The 16,196-nt window shown below is 27.6% G+C and overlaps 1 protein-coding gene across 3 annotated transcripts in view; it reads left to right on the top strand.

Moving 5' to 3' along the window:
- The first annotated feature begins 1,325 nt into the window (after window positions 1–1,325).
- LOC107456426 (PHD finger protein 21A) overlaps window positions 1,326–16,196 on the top strand; it is a 39,016-nt gene continuing 24,145 nt past the window's right edge. For all 3 annotated transcript variants that reach the window (XM_016074287.3, XM_016074286.3, XM_016074285.3), the window contains exons 1-3: window positions 1,326–1,776; window positions 2,135–2,167; window positions 2,347–2,412. In XM_016074287.3, the coding sequence (XP_015929773.1) occupies window positions 1,723–1,776; window positions 2,135–2,167; window positions 2,347–2,412 (153 nt within the window). In that variant the 5' untranslated portion in view covers window positions 1,326–1,722. The remainder of the gene's footprint in view (window positions 1,777–2,134; window positions 2,168–2,346; window positions 2,413–16,196) is intronic.

Genomic DNA, 16,196 nt, shown 5'->3' with positions numbered 1-16,196 from the left:
TTTATTCTTTATTAATGTGTATATTTATTGACAACACATACGTGGGTACCACGTTATCGTTATTGTACTCATTCAACTATGATAAGATATACTATGTTTACGATGGAGTTATCATGTTTTATATACTACTAAACTAGTATTTAATAATTATAGCGGTAGTTGCGCTACATATATTTTCATGCGTATTAGAATTAATTTAATAGTTTTATTGCAAGAACATTTCGTTTAAAAAAACAAGCGTATTTTTAGTAATATATTTGAAACTAATTCTTTGAAAATGCACTAATTCTATTGCCATTTTGTTAATTTTATATAATTGTTTTTCACGATAGCTACAGATCGATATTTAAAAAAGTATTTAAATTTGAGAATGAATTTGTGAAAGTTTTGTATTTTAGTTAGAAATACATTTTTAAGTACTGATGTGTAGGTATCGAGCAAAAAAGTATATAAAATTAGCAATAGTTTGAAAGAATTAGTGCAATTATGTTACTTAAAATGAGCTTGCTTTTTTTAAATGAAATGTTTTTTGCAATGAAGCTATTAAATTGGTTCTAATGTGCATAAAAATATGTATTGTCAATAACGAAACACACAAAAGCGAATAAATAAATGAAAAAATGAATTTAAAAAAGGTATAACAGTGAAAAAGTATATTAAAAAATGTGACTACATGCACTGTAAAGAATTTTGATTTAGTTAATTTAAGAATTATAGTTAATTTCATTTTAGTACCGTCTCCCCGTTTTTATCTTAGATCCTAATTAATTTTTAAAAATTTTGTTCAATTAGATCTTTTGAAAGTAGATTTGAATTACAATACATAAAATTTTTAGAGAAATTAAGGGAAAGGAATAACTTTTTCCATAAAGTATGCGTAGAGCAAATTAAGATTTAAACATTTATTATTCATAACTTCCTTGATTAGGCAAGTATTTTTTTATTGTTGTATTTAATCGTACGGGATATTCTTTTCACATTTTTATTTTTTATTCTAATTTTTTTCCCCGCGAATTTCAAGTTACTTGGTTTTTTGTCACTTTTCCCTACATATTTCTTTATTATTATTATTTTACTTTTTTAATTATTAAAGTTAAAATCTGCGCTAAAATAGACAAAATTATTTTACGTCCTAACTATGAAAAATGTGCTAAAAATAATTCAAAGAAAGCGTAACGATTATAAGAAAAGTTGAAACCATCGAAAGGAATAGTTTCCTTTTAGTTTCGGTTTTAAGGTTAAAATACACAAAGCGCAGGAACAGCTTCTAGAAGAAGCCAGATATCGCCAAATGATATCATGGCGCGCCGCCGACTGCGAGAAGTGTACTTTTGCAGCTAACGGGAACCACTGGTGTTGGTGTGCGCTTGCTCTAGTCATCTGGGATAAAAAGAAGTTGTTTTAGAGGAAGATGGGGAATGCGCAGTGATATGTAGTTCGCTAAGAAATCTTTATATATAACTTTTTAAAATAATTATATTTTGTAGTAGAGAGTAAAAATTTTTAGTTTGAAGTAAAGTAAAGTTTGGAGCTGATTAGAAATTCGTTTAAGTTCATGATTGTAATTTTCGGCTTTGTAAGCCCCTTTGCTTTCGGACTGTTGAGTGTATAGTACTTCTTTAGTTGACTTTGGTAACGAGGTAAAGATTTACGGAGTGTTAAGTAAAATTAATGTGAACAAATTAAGTTTTTGTCTTTTAAAATAAAAAATTAAATTAAATAATGGATCTTGAAACTATATCAGCGCAGATGAATAGTGTCATTCACAAACATCAGGTAAGATAAACAAATTTGGCGAATTTCGCTTCTTTATATTAATCGTGGTATGTATCAGAAAAAAGTAATGTAAAATAATTTTATATTTTAAGTACTATTATAATGTTAGATTTATTCTAAAGCATTGTTAAAATTTATCTAAATATTTTTCTCTAATTTTTTAAATTTTAAATAAACATGTTCCTATTTTATAATTGTTTACATTTAGCCACAACAACTGTGTTGCATAAAAGTTATCGTAAATGTTTATTGAATGTATCCAACTTTTTTGAAACTGATGAACACATTTATATGTTATTAATTTAATATGTTTTTATATTTTATTGTACTTATCTATTTCATTCTGTATTTTTTGCAGATGGTTGTGAAAGAATTAAAAAGCGATCCGCAGGTAGGTTTACGAGTTATCGATCGAGTCTAATGTTTTCATAAAATAGTTATTAAGAATTTGTTATTCATTTTTAATGACAAAAAAATTAACTCATAACTTAAATAACTTTGTATGCATCATTCTTTAATGTAAAAAAATTATTAAAAGTTGTTAATAAATATTTTTTTTTTTATAAATAGAATGCGGTTCTCCTGAAAAAACTACATGAATTGCAGTGTGAAATCAGAAGCTTAAATGATAGACAGGTAATTTTTAGTAATTTAAAAAAATTTAGTTGGTTAGTGGTCTTAAAGTAATTTGACTTTTCAGTAAATCATTAATTCACTCCATGGTTAGTCTATAAAATTATACCAATCATCAGTAATTAACCTGTTTAGAAATTGTGTCTATTTATTCATTGATAATATTATAAATTAATTTCTACTTCTTCCTTTATTAAGTAGATTTTCATTTAAATATAACAATCCTCTTTGTTTACATGAAGTACCTATGCGAAACTCTTATTTGATTTTAAAATTTTGTTACAATCACGGTGAAATGAAATTAAATAATAAGAAGCAGGATCAAAACATTCTCAAGGTCTATTTATACACTTCTAACTCACTAATTTTTTATATTTTGTAAATTTTTTTATATTCCTTGCTAAAATGTAGTTCCATTTTAACTTTAGCATTATATGAAAATCTTGTAACGTTGGTTTCTTGATTTCATTGTCAGTAATGTTGCCTCTAAATTTTTTCCTATCTGCGTACATGAGTAAAAGACAGTTGTATGTAACGCTTCCAAACAAAAGTAAATTAGCAATTTGTTTTTTTGTCTGTATTTTTTAGTTTCTTATAGTAAAACTTTTTATTTATTGAAAAGAAGATTAGGATTTCTTTATAAATTATAATAGATATTTAATTTGAACTTTGGTTTTAGATTTTTAAAATAAAAGTGACAAAAAAAGGGAAATTAATTTACCGACATGTTCAATGTTTACTTTGAATATGTCATACTATTGGAATAACTTATCATAAATATTTTGTTACAAGCAAATTTAATTATTGTTATACTTTTGAATTTAATAATCACAAGATTAAAATTTTACAATTTAACAAAAAGTAGTTTTGTTAGAGATCAAATTGGAATGCATCTGAAAATGTATTTATATTATAAGAAAACATTTTTTTTTTTTTTTGAAATAATGGAACATGTTTTTATTGTTATTAAATAAAAATATAAGTAGATTTAGAAAGTTGGTTAGCAGCTTTTCAGAATCTTTTTCTCAGCTGCATACAATGACAGCTTACACCCGAATTCACCATGAAAACTAACCCTCAGTAACAGTTCAAAACAGGTTTTACGAAAGCAACTCCAGGTTAAATTCCAAAGTTTCATTTCACCATGTACGTAACTGTATCAGTTGAACCCAGAGCTAATTAACTTTAACCTGAAGATTTAATAATCTGCATCAAATAACTTACGTGCAAATCTAGAAATTTAGAATTTTATAACCTTCATAAAGTAAGCTGTTGAACATTTTGAAAAATCGAATTATTTGGGACAGATTAATTGCTTAAAACTATATGAAGTTAAACTGCCCGTCTTTAGTTGATATCTTTTTTAATATATGACCTGGCTTTTTTGACATTTGGTGCATATACAACTAAAATATTTACTACTTTTTAGATAGTTAAATTTTTAAATGAATGATTATTTTTTTATACAGTAGAGTCCAGATTATCCGAGTTAATGGGGACCCCAACAAACTCGGATAACTGAAAAACTCGGTTAAAGCGAAGAGTATAAAAACGGAAAGAAAAAGAGAAGGTATATATGTAATATATTTAAGAAATACGAAATGTATAAGAGTATACCACATACAATTCATATTATAATTAAAAAGCTTACTTAAAACATTTAAAAAGCATACTTTACGAGAATTAAATAGTTTTTACTTAAAAAAAGTCCTTAATCGTTTTTCGTTCTACGTAACTTTGGCGCTTTTCTTTAGTAATGTTTTGTCTTTTTTAGGGATAACAGGAAGGCTGGTGTCGCCTATTTTTTTTCTATATATTCAATAGTACATTCGATAGCTTTTAGTCCATCTGTATGAGAGATTTTAATAATCACTGTCTTCATCATCTTCGGTAGATTCATTATCATTATTGACGATATTAACGATGATTTCATCAGACCAAGTTGTTGGATTTTGTTTTTCTGAGTGTTTGGAAGATAAAATTCAGATTTATTTTTAAGCGGTTTTTTAAAAAATAAACTAGAACAAAAAAAAACCTTGAAATATTTGATAGCTCGGTTAAAGCGGAAACTCGGATAACTGGGGCTCAGATAATCGGGACTCTACTGTAATTTTAAAAGTTTTGGAATATTTGTTAAGTTTTTGACATTTGCCTTTAAAAAATATTGTTATCCTATTCGCGATATCCCCGACAGTGATTCACTCTATCATCGGTAGATGGCAGCGCAATAACAGTCATTTATAACTTCTTCTGAATAATAGGAATGTGTTGATGTATGCTTTTCTGAGCTGAAAAGCTTATTTTATTAAATTTCCTTTGAAGTTTTAAGTGAAAGAAATTTTTTCCCAATGGTTTAAGTTATCGATAATATGCTATGAAGAAGAAGAAAAAAAATTCAAAAATGTAAATAAGAATGAGAATGATGTCAGCATAATCCCCTTGATCATTGTGCAAAATAAGAGTATTAAATAATAGTGTGAAATAAAAGTATTTCTACTTGAATTTCAGTAATATTTATGTTTGCAGCTTTATGATATTCATTACTACTTACTTGCTACAATACCGATGATGGTATTTATATACGCATTTGATAAATCAGGACATTATTGCATTCAGTGTGTATTGTTATGATCAATAATTTGTAATATTGTGGTGTATCGTACACCTAAGTGTGTTATTGGTAGTCAATGATGTGCGTGAACCAAACCAGAATCTGAAGTTGTTCGTATGTGTTAGCTTCATGGTCCTTATTATCAATTAGTATATTTTCCCTTTTTTTCCCATTGCCACATTTTTTCAAAACATTATGAAATCACTTGGTATTTTTCAATGAATGGCATCCCACCAACTTTTTATTGTCCTATGATATTAGTACCATGCAGGAGCAAAATTATATTAGTTTTGTGACAAGCAAATGTTCCGCTGGTACCATAAAAAAACTCCCAATATTTGCATCATTGCTGCTCTTTTTAATGAAAATAATTTAGTTTTGCAAAAAAAAAAGCATGCATTAATTAGTCTAGTATTGAAATATTTAAGCATGGCCACATAATGAAACAAAAATTCTTAGCATCATATAAAACAAATTTCATTTATGACTTGTACTGCTACTATGAACTCCCTGGTGTAACTATTACAGACGAAGTGACATCAAGTTCTAGGGAATTTTTATTCATTTATTTATTATTATTATTATTTTGATATCATTATTAGTATGAGTTTCATTAAATTGGGTTTCTTGATGGGATTTTTTCCAGATGCTCCTGATCCTGCTGAAATATTTATTTCATCAGAAATGTTGATTTTGTTATTAACAAGGTTTTCATTGTTAACTCTATAATATCTTAAGCTGAAATATTATTTTATTTTAATTGTTGATTTTGATTATTTTGCAATAAGGACTAAGTGAAAAATATTTATGAATGAATTTTTTTTTCTTCAAAAAATTTTGCTGATCGGCCGATTTTTTTTCTCTCTCTCCGAATATTCGGCTATTCAGCCAAATCACTATTCGTTACATTCCTAGTCTAAAGATTTCTAATATTTTTATTAACGACAGAGGTCTTTAATTTTTGAACTATTTGTGCTATTATTATTAGAAACTATTGTTTGCGGCGCTCACCAATCGCGATAATTTATTTGCAATAATTACTGTTTCTTGGCATAAAACAGTTTCTTCTACAAAATTTCAAGTCATTCTCTTTAAATATCTGTGCTAAAAGGAATACTGTGTGCGTATGTTTGTGCCCCCATTTCTCACATCTAAACCTTTTTTTATGCTCTATTAGTGAACATGAATAATCTTACTAAATAATCATATCTTAAAATACCATTTAAAACTAAAGCCGTATTGTTATGACAAATTTGGTAGTTTGTCAACTATTATTGAATATTTTCTCTTACCAAACAGGCTGCCGGTTTATTAAATACAATTTGTGCCTGAAACTGGTCGTTGCGTTCATAATACAGAGTGCATNTATATATATATATGACGGTTAAAACCGTCAATTGTCGAAAACTTGCCAACCCTGCTTAGTTATATTTTTTTAAAGTGCTTAAAAATATTTTTAAGTGCTGAAAAGTGCTTAAAAGGCGCTTGTTTTTTGTTGAAAAGTTTGGCTATGCACTCTGTAATAATTCAATAAATCTTTCTAACTATAACTTACAATAGTATTTTAATGTAATTTGTGTCTAAATTTATTAACCGTTGAGTGTAATTTAAACGGTTAATAAATTTAGGCAGTGATTTAAATAGGTTTATTTTAAACTGTAGCATAATATGTTAATGTATTTTAAAATTTCGTTATAATTAGAAAACAATTATTATAAAGAAATAACTTTTTTAGTTTTAAACTCTCGATTTAGAAAGCAATCGAAATCAAAAAACTTAATATTAGCAGAGTTGAATAAGACAAATTAATATTGCACCTTTGACTTGGGGATAAAAAAATATAACGATACCTTTATGACAGTCATCAATTTTATACTGACGGAAATTAATGGCTGAATTCTATTATGTGATTTTCTGGCCAATAAAAATGCACTAGCCAGAATGCAAAACTTTTAAATAAATAATTCTTAGAAATTGAAACAGTAAGCCGATTAAAAACTTGCTTCAAAAATATGAAATAACTGTCGACAAGTTTGAAGCGGTCAAAAATTGATGCCCATTTTCAAGACTTAAATAAATTCAGCAAAGGGTCTTGAAAATGGGAGCTTATTTTTGAGCACTTAAAGCTTGTTGACTTTTATTTCTAATTTATATATTGTTGAGGCAAATGAAGTTTTTAATCAGCTAATATAAAACTGTGCTAGACTGTTAAGTTTTTTCTTTTTCTTTATTTAGTAATTCCGCAAGCATCTTGTAGTTTCGACCCCTTGGTTGCTACTTAATTTTGGTGAAACTTATTCAAAACTCACTGATTTTTTATAAAGAATTTAATTTTTTTTATAAATTGCAATGCTTATTTATACTAGCTCTATTGACTTACCTTATTTTATACTTGGCTATACTTTTTATATTGAGTAACACTGAAAAAGTTTTCGTGATGTTGATTAATTTTCAACAAGCAGTGCTTGTGTGGTATATTATGCATATCTAAAACTGTTATAGACTAACAAAAATAATTCTATAATTTGTTACAATAAATTCAATTTTCTAGAATAGGATATTTACTAGGTCGATCAAAAAAAATTTGAAATCAATTATAAAATACTTTGCTTGCTAAAATGAAAGTTTAAAATTATCTTTAATAAAATTTGTAAATTACATTAGTGAATAACGAAATTAGTAACAGTTCTTAACATTTCCGTGAAATCAAAAGTACTTCGTTTTTTAAGGAGCTCTATATTCAATTGCTGGTGGCCGAGCGGTTAGCGTGCCTTACTGCAAAGCCAATGGCTGCTGGTTCGAATCCCCTTCTGGACATGGATGTTTCTCTTTATGTGTTGTCCTCTGTTGTGTGTGAATGTGGCCCACCTTATGTGCGGGTATTAGTGGCGTGGGTAACGTTGCTCGGCTCCTTGACTTAGGTTCACAGATGCCCACTGGGTAACATTAAATGAGCAACACTTCCGGCTTCTTCCGAGGGGAAGAACGAAAGTTCAGTACCTGCCGTTATTAAAAATATATATATATATATTCAATTGCTCCTCTTGGCCCCAACTTCCATTCCGACTCTGTACCTTTGCAAAAACAGTACGATATCAAGCTGAGCCAGAATAAATACAAAATTTATTATATTAAAGAAACTTGTTCATTAGCACTACCCTAATACATTAAAAAATTATTTGTTTACATTTTTAAGAGGAGAGAAAAATAAATTTTAGATAGGGATAGCTTAAGTTTATTACCTATTTTAATGAAGTAGTCTCCTTGGCCACGCCTAGAATCTGTGTTTAAGGCCTTTGGTATGGGAGGTATGCTTTGATGCAGCACAAAGCATACCCTCCATACCAAAGGCTTTAAACACAGTTGACTCCTTTCTTGTTGGATAATTATGCAGTTTCAGGAATTTTTTTTTTTTAGAATATGTTCGTTACAAACTTTTAATTTACATATAAAAGTTATTTCTCTTCAAAAAATATGTAGATAAAGTAAAATAATATTATATAAAATACAGTTAATTTTTATAAAAATAATTTGATCTTATCTTTGTAAAACTCATAGTTAGGCAATTAATTCTTTTGTCCATGAGTTATTTGTGTGAAACAAATTCAGTTAGTGACATTTAAAGATTAGTTTTTCAGCTAAAACTCTTTTAAAATTTAAACATTATTTGTTGGCTACTCAAAATCAATTGCAAGCATTAAAAAGTAGCCATCTTTAAGAACCAATTTGGATACAATTATGACTTCCCTACTTTGCAGCGCTTCTCTGCACATGGTTTGACACTTTGGTAATTTGACATTTCAATTACTCATTAAATTAAATAAACATATAATAATTGGCTAAATTAAATAAACATTAAATAATATTCGGTTAAATTAAATAAAATAATTGTGAAACCCCAAGATTTATGAAAAATTTAAGGGCCTTTGCAGAGATAAAACTTGTTTGACCCACGCAACTCATCCTAAATTCATACCACAGTTAAAAGCAAAAAATTTTACAGTAAGCCAAATTCTTTCAAAATTTAATTTAAATAAATTAAACATAATCAAATTTAATTTTTATTTTTTTTTTTATTTATTTTTTTTTTTATTTTTTTTTTTTGAAAACTAAAAATAAATGGTATCCTTTGAAAGTTACATTTCTAAATACAGAGAAATCTTACTTATATGAAGAGAAACTTACTTATATACTGAGAAATCTTACTTCTAATCTTAATCTAACTGAAAATAAAAAAAAGGGGAGGGCAGGGGGCTTTTTCGAAAACAGGAGCACCTTCAGTTTTGATGGGCACTAATCTTGCTTAATATATTAATTATATCTAGCTAGATTAGTGCCCTTCAAAACAGGATTAAAAATATTCAAATAAATATGAGAAATAATAGTATTTTATTTTTTAAATTATAGATATAATTTTATACTAAAAATAATTTCTACTATTTATGGTAGAAGTTCTTGGAAAGAACTGTTCTCAAGTTGAAGTTCTTGGTTTCTGCTACTTCTATTTCTTTTTTTTCTTTTTTCTTTTTCTAAAATAAGAAAAAACTTTTCTTTTTCTAAATAAATGGGAGTGCAACATTTTTACAAAAAGGGCAAGGAGGGTGCATTTACCTTTGTGAAAGGACAGGCAGGGTATGTCCCCATTCCAAAATTACTTAGGGAAAACTATGTATGACGTTTAAATTTGAAGTGAACAATACTATGCAGTAAAGTATTGTACCATTATNTTGGAAAGAACTGTTCTCAAGTTGAAGTTCTTGGTTTCTGCTACTTCTATTTCTTTTTTTTCTTTTTTCTTTTTCTAAAATAAGAAAAAACTTTTCTTTTTCTAAATAAATGGGAGTGCAACATTTTTACAAAAAGGGCAAGGAGGGTGCATTTACCTTTGTAAAAGGACAGGCAGGGTATGTCCCCATTCCAAAAATACTTAGGGAAAACTATGTATGACGTTTAAATTTGAAGTGGACAATACTATGCAGTAAAGTATTATACCATTATATACTATATATATATATCATATGGTAAGCTCCTCATTGTCCAACTTCTGTCTATTTGGCTTCCTTACCATTCAACCTGGTGAAAAATTGGGAATATAGGAACGAATGTTTTTTAGAACTTGCCGTCCCATGGAGAGAAGGTAAAAATGAGGAATGCTAAAGTGGTGGTCTGTATGTTTTGACTTTTCCTAATCATAAATTTTTACATGTCTTCACATAAATATCACATGTGCCATAATGGCATGTGAAAGACAAATATGTATTCATTCAAATCTTAATCTATCGCTCCTACATCTTTTGTTTTCTTGCATCTATCATTTTGTTTAACTGATGCGGTCAACATAATTTTAAATAACACCTGTTTAGATTGATTTTGATACCAGAAGATTCCTACAATTATGGTTCAAAAATTTTACCGACATTTCAAAACAAAATAAAGTTATTTCACTTTGAGAAGAAAATCAGTTAATTCTGATGCATATGATGAAAAAAGAAACAGTATTTGGGTGTAAACGCTTCACATATCACATCTGATGTATGCATCAATTGATGAAAATGTTGAAACTTGTGGTATAATGTTGGTTGAAAAAATTGTTATGGAAGCTGAAGAAAAACAAAATGATATGCAACCACAGTCAGAGCCAACATTTGTGGAAGACACCCAAGTCTTCCTCTGAAGCAATGCATATCTTTCAGTCTTTTTAAGTAATCTAATTTGTTAAGTCTTGTTAAGTAAACGTTTTGAAAATCAAAGTTAATTTTTTTATACATTTTTTTTATTAATTTAATTTTTAAAATGTGTTTTTATTATTTATATGCATTTTTAGTTAAAAAGGGTTGGGGAATGTTGAGTGTAGAGAGGTTGAAACACTGATGGCCAGGGCTGAAATTTTTAAAACAAAATTAAAAGTATTAAAAATTGGTATTTTTTTATTTTATTTATTTTTTAAAATTATTTTTTGGAATTATTTTTGGAATTTTTTAAAATTATTTTTTGGAAAATTTAACGATTCATAAAGGAGAGGAAATTTGTCTCATTGCAAACTTGTATGTACAAGTAAAATACAATCACTTACCATTACTATATAATGCTGTGGTGACACTTGAGAAAAAACTAATTCTATTTTAAATATATTAAAAAAAGGAATTTTTTTTTTTAGAATTCTCTTAAAACAGAATTAGTTTCTAAAATGATTTTAAATTTTTTTTTCTATGGATAAAATGGTTTAAAAAACTAAATGGTATAAATAACTGTGACATTTCAAATTTATTTTCCTCTCCATTAAACTAATTTCGTTTTAATTTAAGTTCTGAACTTATTACATTAATCAATCCGGACAGTACTTGTAAATTTTAGTTAACAGTTTTAAAAAAATTATTTAAATAATAATATTTCTTCTGCGAGCAATAAGACAAAAATATTCTCACAATCGTAAGCTTCCTATTTATTGTTTTACTGTGTATCAATACAAAATTTTGTTCTTATTTTTATTATTCGTAAGTTCAATAGTAGATTTCTTTGTATTGATCTGCAACACCATGGAACAAATCTAGGATTTATTTGCCGAGGTTGTGATTAGATATGTCTTTACTTATGTCTGCAAGGCAAGATAAATGTGTTGTCTATTGCCTTGTCGCATTAGTTCTGCTACCTGATGCTCAAGTAGTACATAGAATAGTAAATATTTAATTTTGAGTTGAGGTTGCATGACTTGCTCAAGATTATTTACACTCAAAATGGCTAGACACACATCGAATATGATCTCCATGTTCTTTGTCAGATAGTTATTTGATGACATTTTCAAGTTTTTTCTGTAATTGAAAGTTCATATTTTGGGTACACAAGATAAATGCATATAATTTATTAATAGAGTTTTTATTAAAAAAAGAAATAAAATAATTCATCAACTCAATTATGTACACAAAAGAAGCATTGTTCTATCAGTTAATTTGGTAGAGAACATTTGGAGCTCAGGAGAAGTTTGTCTTTCAACACACTGTTGTAAATATTTTCTTTCTTTTTTTCAAAAACAAGCTTTTGTTAGAGTTTTTTTTCCTGCCACAATTTATGAGATGTTTAAATTTAAGGAATCTTTTGAGAATTTTTAAGTTTGACTCCTATAAAAATTGGATTTGTGTGGAATTTGATTAAATTTTACCGAATTATCTTGATAAAAAAAAATTAAGCTGGCACAATGTTCAGAAATTAATACCTTTTTGTGGTAAAGGCTAATTCTCATGAAAACTACATGCACTAAATTTTGCACTATAAACTGCTCTCATTATGAATTTTAAAGTTTAGAAAATATTAGTTTTGTGAAAAAAATGTCTCTTGCTTCTTAAATTCCAAAAATTAAAAGCAAGGCTGAAAACTGTTATATTACAACCTTCGTACAAGCTAAATCATGTCCAGAAGGTAGTGATTCCTAAAAAAGTCATGTACCATAAGATGTGTAGTTATAAGGTCATCATGCAAAAGATCCACTCTGTGGAAATGTTCTGTGGTGGCCTATGTTGATGTGCACTTGGTGCACACACGATAAGATTTCTGTCCATCAATATATGTAAGACTCCCTATATGTTCACTTATGAGTGCGTGATAGCGCTTTGGACAGCACTATCACTCCAATCTTGAGGGCATTACCTGGAGTTTTCAATGCAGTACCAGAAGTGGGACAGAGGAATCCTCCATATTTTCTGGTTTGCAATCTTAATTCTATAGCTTATTTCAGAAAAAGTTAGCTCAGCACCTGAAGTTGATGGTCCCGTTTTTTTAAAAAAAAATTTATTGGAGTGTCAGCAGTTTCATTGCTCTGGAGGCCCATGAGTGAGGGAATCCACTGAAAATATATCCTGTGTTACTGCGAAAGCACTTCTAGGTCTTTAAGAATCCTGCCAGAGGTTCTGTCACCCACTCTAGTACAGTTGTATACATATCTATTGTAAACCAAATGACAAACTTTTCCACTCTCAACTGACGTCAGTTTAAAAATACCAGAAAGATATATTTTTTATTTTATTTATTTATTTTTTGGGATAAGGGAAAGTTTAAGGCATTACTTAAAAATGTTGTTTGATCCAAATGACAACTTTTTCCCTGCTGATATCAAATTCTAAAAAGAAAGTTCTAGAAATCATTATTAAATTTTAGAAAGGTTTAACTCCACATAATCACTTTAAAAGACAATTTTTTCACACTTGATACAAACATTTGTAAAATTTGGCCTATATCTACTTTGTATGGAGTCTGTCCAAAAAGTAATCCCACTGATCTTATTGTGTAGCTTATATGTATTCCAGCTTTGCAATTGATACCCTCTATCAATTCATATTGTAGTCAGATAACGCATGCATGTTTACTCGGTCATGCCCCACCATTGAGGGACCAGTTGCATGCTTTTTTATGAAACTCATTTTTGTCTCTCGTAAAAGCTACCGTCAATTTTTGTGTGAAAATCTTATGACAGTAAAAATATGAAGCCAAATTTTGGTGAGAATTTTGGTTTCGAGAAACTGTGATTTTATTATATATTGCTGAAAAGAATTGCTTTTTAAAACAACCTTTGCTTTATTGAAATTTTATGCCATTTTCATTATCAGTTTAAGATGCACAGGTTAAAGATGTATTAAGTATAAAATGTTTTATGCCAAAAATGAATTTTTTTTTTCACATGACCTTAAGAATCTTACTAAAGCAGCTTTAGGCATTCTCATGTACGATTCATAATATTATAAAATGTTCTAAATTAAAGTGGTCTTAAGCTGTACCAGTTGTATTGTCAAAAAAGAAAATCCATGCAGAATAGGTAATGTGATGTTTATATCAGAGATCTCTTAAAAAATAAAAATGGCAGGATGTTTTTTTTTAGGAAATTATGGCATCTTCAATTTTGAAAAGCACTAATCTTGCTAAATATATTAATTACATTTAGGTAGATTAGTGCCCTTCAAAACAGTATTAAAAATACTCAAATAAATATGAGAAATAATAGTATTTTATACTGACTTAGCCTAAAAATAATTTCCACTAGTTATGGTAATCTTAAGTTCCTGGTTTCTGCTACTACTATCTTTTTTTCTTAAAATGAAAAAAAAAAAAAGATTATTTTTTTCTAAATAAAAGGGGGACAACATTTTAACAGAAAGGGAAATGAGGATGCTTTTACCTTTGTGAATAGATAGGCAGAGTGGGCCACCCTTTTAAGAACGTTTAGGGAGAACATTGTTTATATATTAATTTTTTTCTTCCTTTCTTTTTATTCAGTTTAGAATTATTATTTTTTTATTTCAAAATATATTTTTCCTAGAATGGTATAAGATCTCGAAAAGTCTATTTCTTAAACATTTCTTGGTGAATAAAATGTATGTAAATCATTCAAAAAAGTATTCTTTCTTTAAAAAAAAAAAAAAAAAAAAAAAAAATTTAGAACATAAAAAAATTATTTTGGATACCCTAGTGTGCATTATATTTATTTGTTTTTATAAAAATGGTTATTGAAAGAATTTTTTTTTATTTCAATGACTTATGAAATATTTATTAAATCTATATTTAAAAAATAACTATGAATAAAGTAGATGTATATAGTTAAATTTCTTTTTTTTACTAAAACTCATATTTTTTTTTTAAAAATTATCAAATTAAAAAAATCAAAAAAAGCATCTGTATGAATTAATTTTTCCTTTTTTTTTTATTTCTCTCTCTCTTTATTTAAAAAAAATAATTTTTTTCCAATGTATATTAAATTAGTAATAGTAATCCAAGTTTTAAAATCATTAACAAAGAATGAAAACGTTCCCCATCCTTAAAAGAATTAAATTATTTCAAATCTCTTTTAGTTTAATTAGTTTTTATTGGTAGGAGTTAAAATTGTATTAATAATCCCCCCCCCCCGAAATAGGGTTCCTGAAGAAAATTTATTAGAGTTTTTATTTTATTACTGGATCATGATACATTGTCAGCGTAACTATTGTTTGATCTTTTTCTTTCCAAATTTATAATAGAATTATTTGTATTAATACATTAATATTTTAAAAATATACTGCGCAGTTTGTTTGAAGGGGAATAATTTAATATTGTACAAGTCTGAGCATTTTTTTTTTAATCCTTAAAAAAAAAAAAATCTTAATTAGTCCCAGATAACCGTAGTTTAAAGTATTTTTCTCAGTTTTGTATAACATGTTTTATAAAATTTTTAATTTGCGTATAAAAAGTCATTAATTTAAAAGGTATAGATTATTATAATTTTTGTTCAATGAAAATTTGCTTATAACGCAATTTTTAATAAGAAAATAAATTAAGAAATCTGTTAAAAGTATATCCCCCACATATATTTGTTTTTGTTTTCTTTTTAAATTTTTTATTCAATCTGTATTAAACTAGAAATTAATTTTTAATGACTATTAATTTTTTAATTGTCACTAATTAAATTTCCATTCACAATAATAATTTCCATTCATTACAAAGAAGTAAAATTAAGTTGAATTTTGTTTATGAAGTAATAAATTTTTGTTAGAGTATAAGTTTAAATTGTATCGTCTTTTCTCTTGCATCAATAACTCCCATTTCGAGTTCTTTAGGAGAGTTTATTGTGCTATATAATTTGATAATATTACTATATTGCCAGCATAAGTAATGTCTGAATTACTCTAATATACATATCTTAACGAAAAATTATTACACTTCGTCTTCCACGGATACCTGCTCTTTGCTTTTTACTCTGGTTGCTATGGCAACTTCATGATCATTGAAGAAGGGGAGCAACAGGCAGGCTTCTCTCTCTAGTTTAGCAAAAGGTAAATGTATTTTATAGAAACGATAAATGTCTGCCGAATGTTAAAAAAAAGGTAAAAGAATCCTGAACATCATAAGTGATGATGTCCTCTATCGGCGCAACCGCTCCATATTCTTATATTTGGTTTCACACACTTTTTTTTTTCTCTTTTTGTCACACTTTTGGCAATGTCTAAAAATACTACTTCTAGAAGACTGTGCATTATATTGATTATTTGCTCTTAATACAATCTTTCGTTTTGTAAAAGCTTTTTTGTTCCTAGTGATGATTATGTTGAGTGAATTCTTTATTGCTTTTTTCACCTTTTTTTGTTTATAGTTCTCAAAAATTGTGGTTTTAATTATATATTTATCTCTGTCAAGTAAAAGTCACAAATTTTATTAGATC

Source organism: Parasteatoda tepidariorum, chromosome 8, assembly GCF_043381705.1.
Source record: "Parasteatoda tepidariorum isolate YZ-2023 chromosome 8, CAS_Ptep_4.0, whole genome shotgun sequence".
NCBI lineage: Eukaryota > Metazoa > Arthropoda > Arachnida > Araneae > Theridiidae > Parasteatoda > Parasteatoda tepidariorum.
This window is presented reverse-complemented; position numbering and strand designations above follow the sequence as displayed.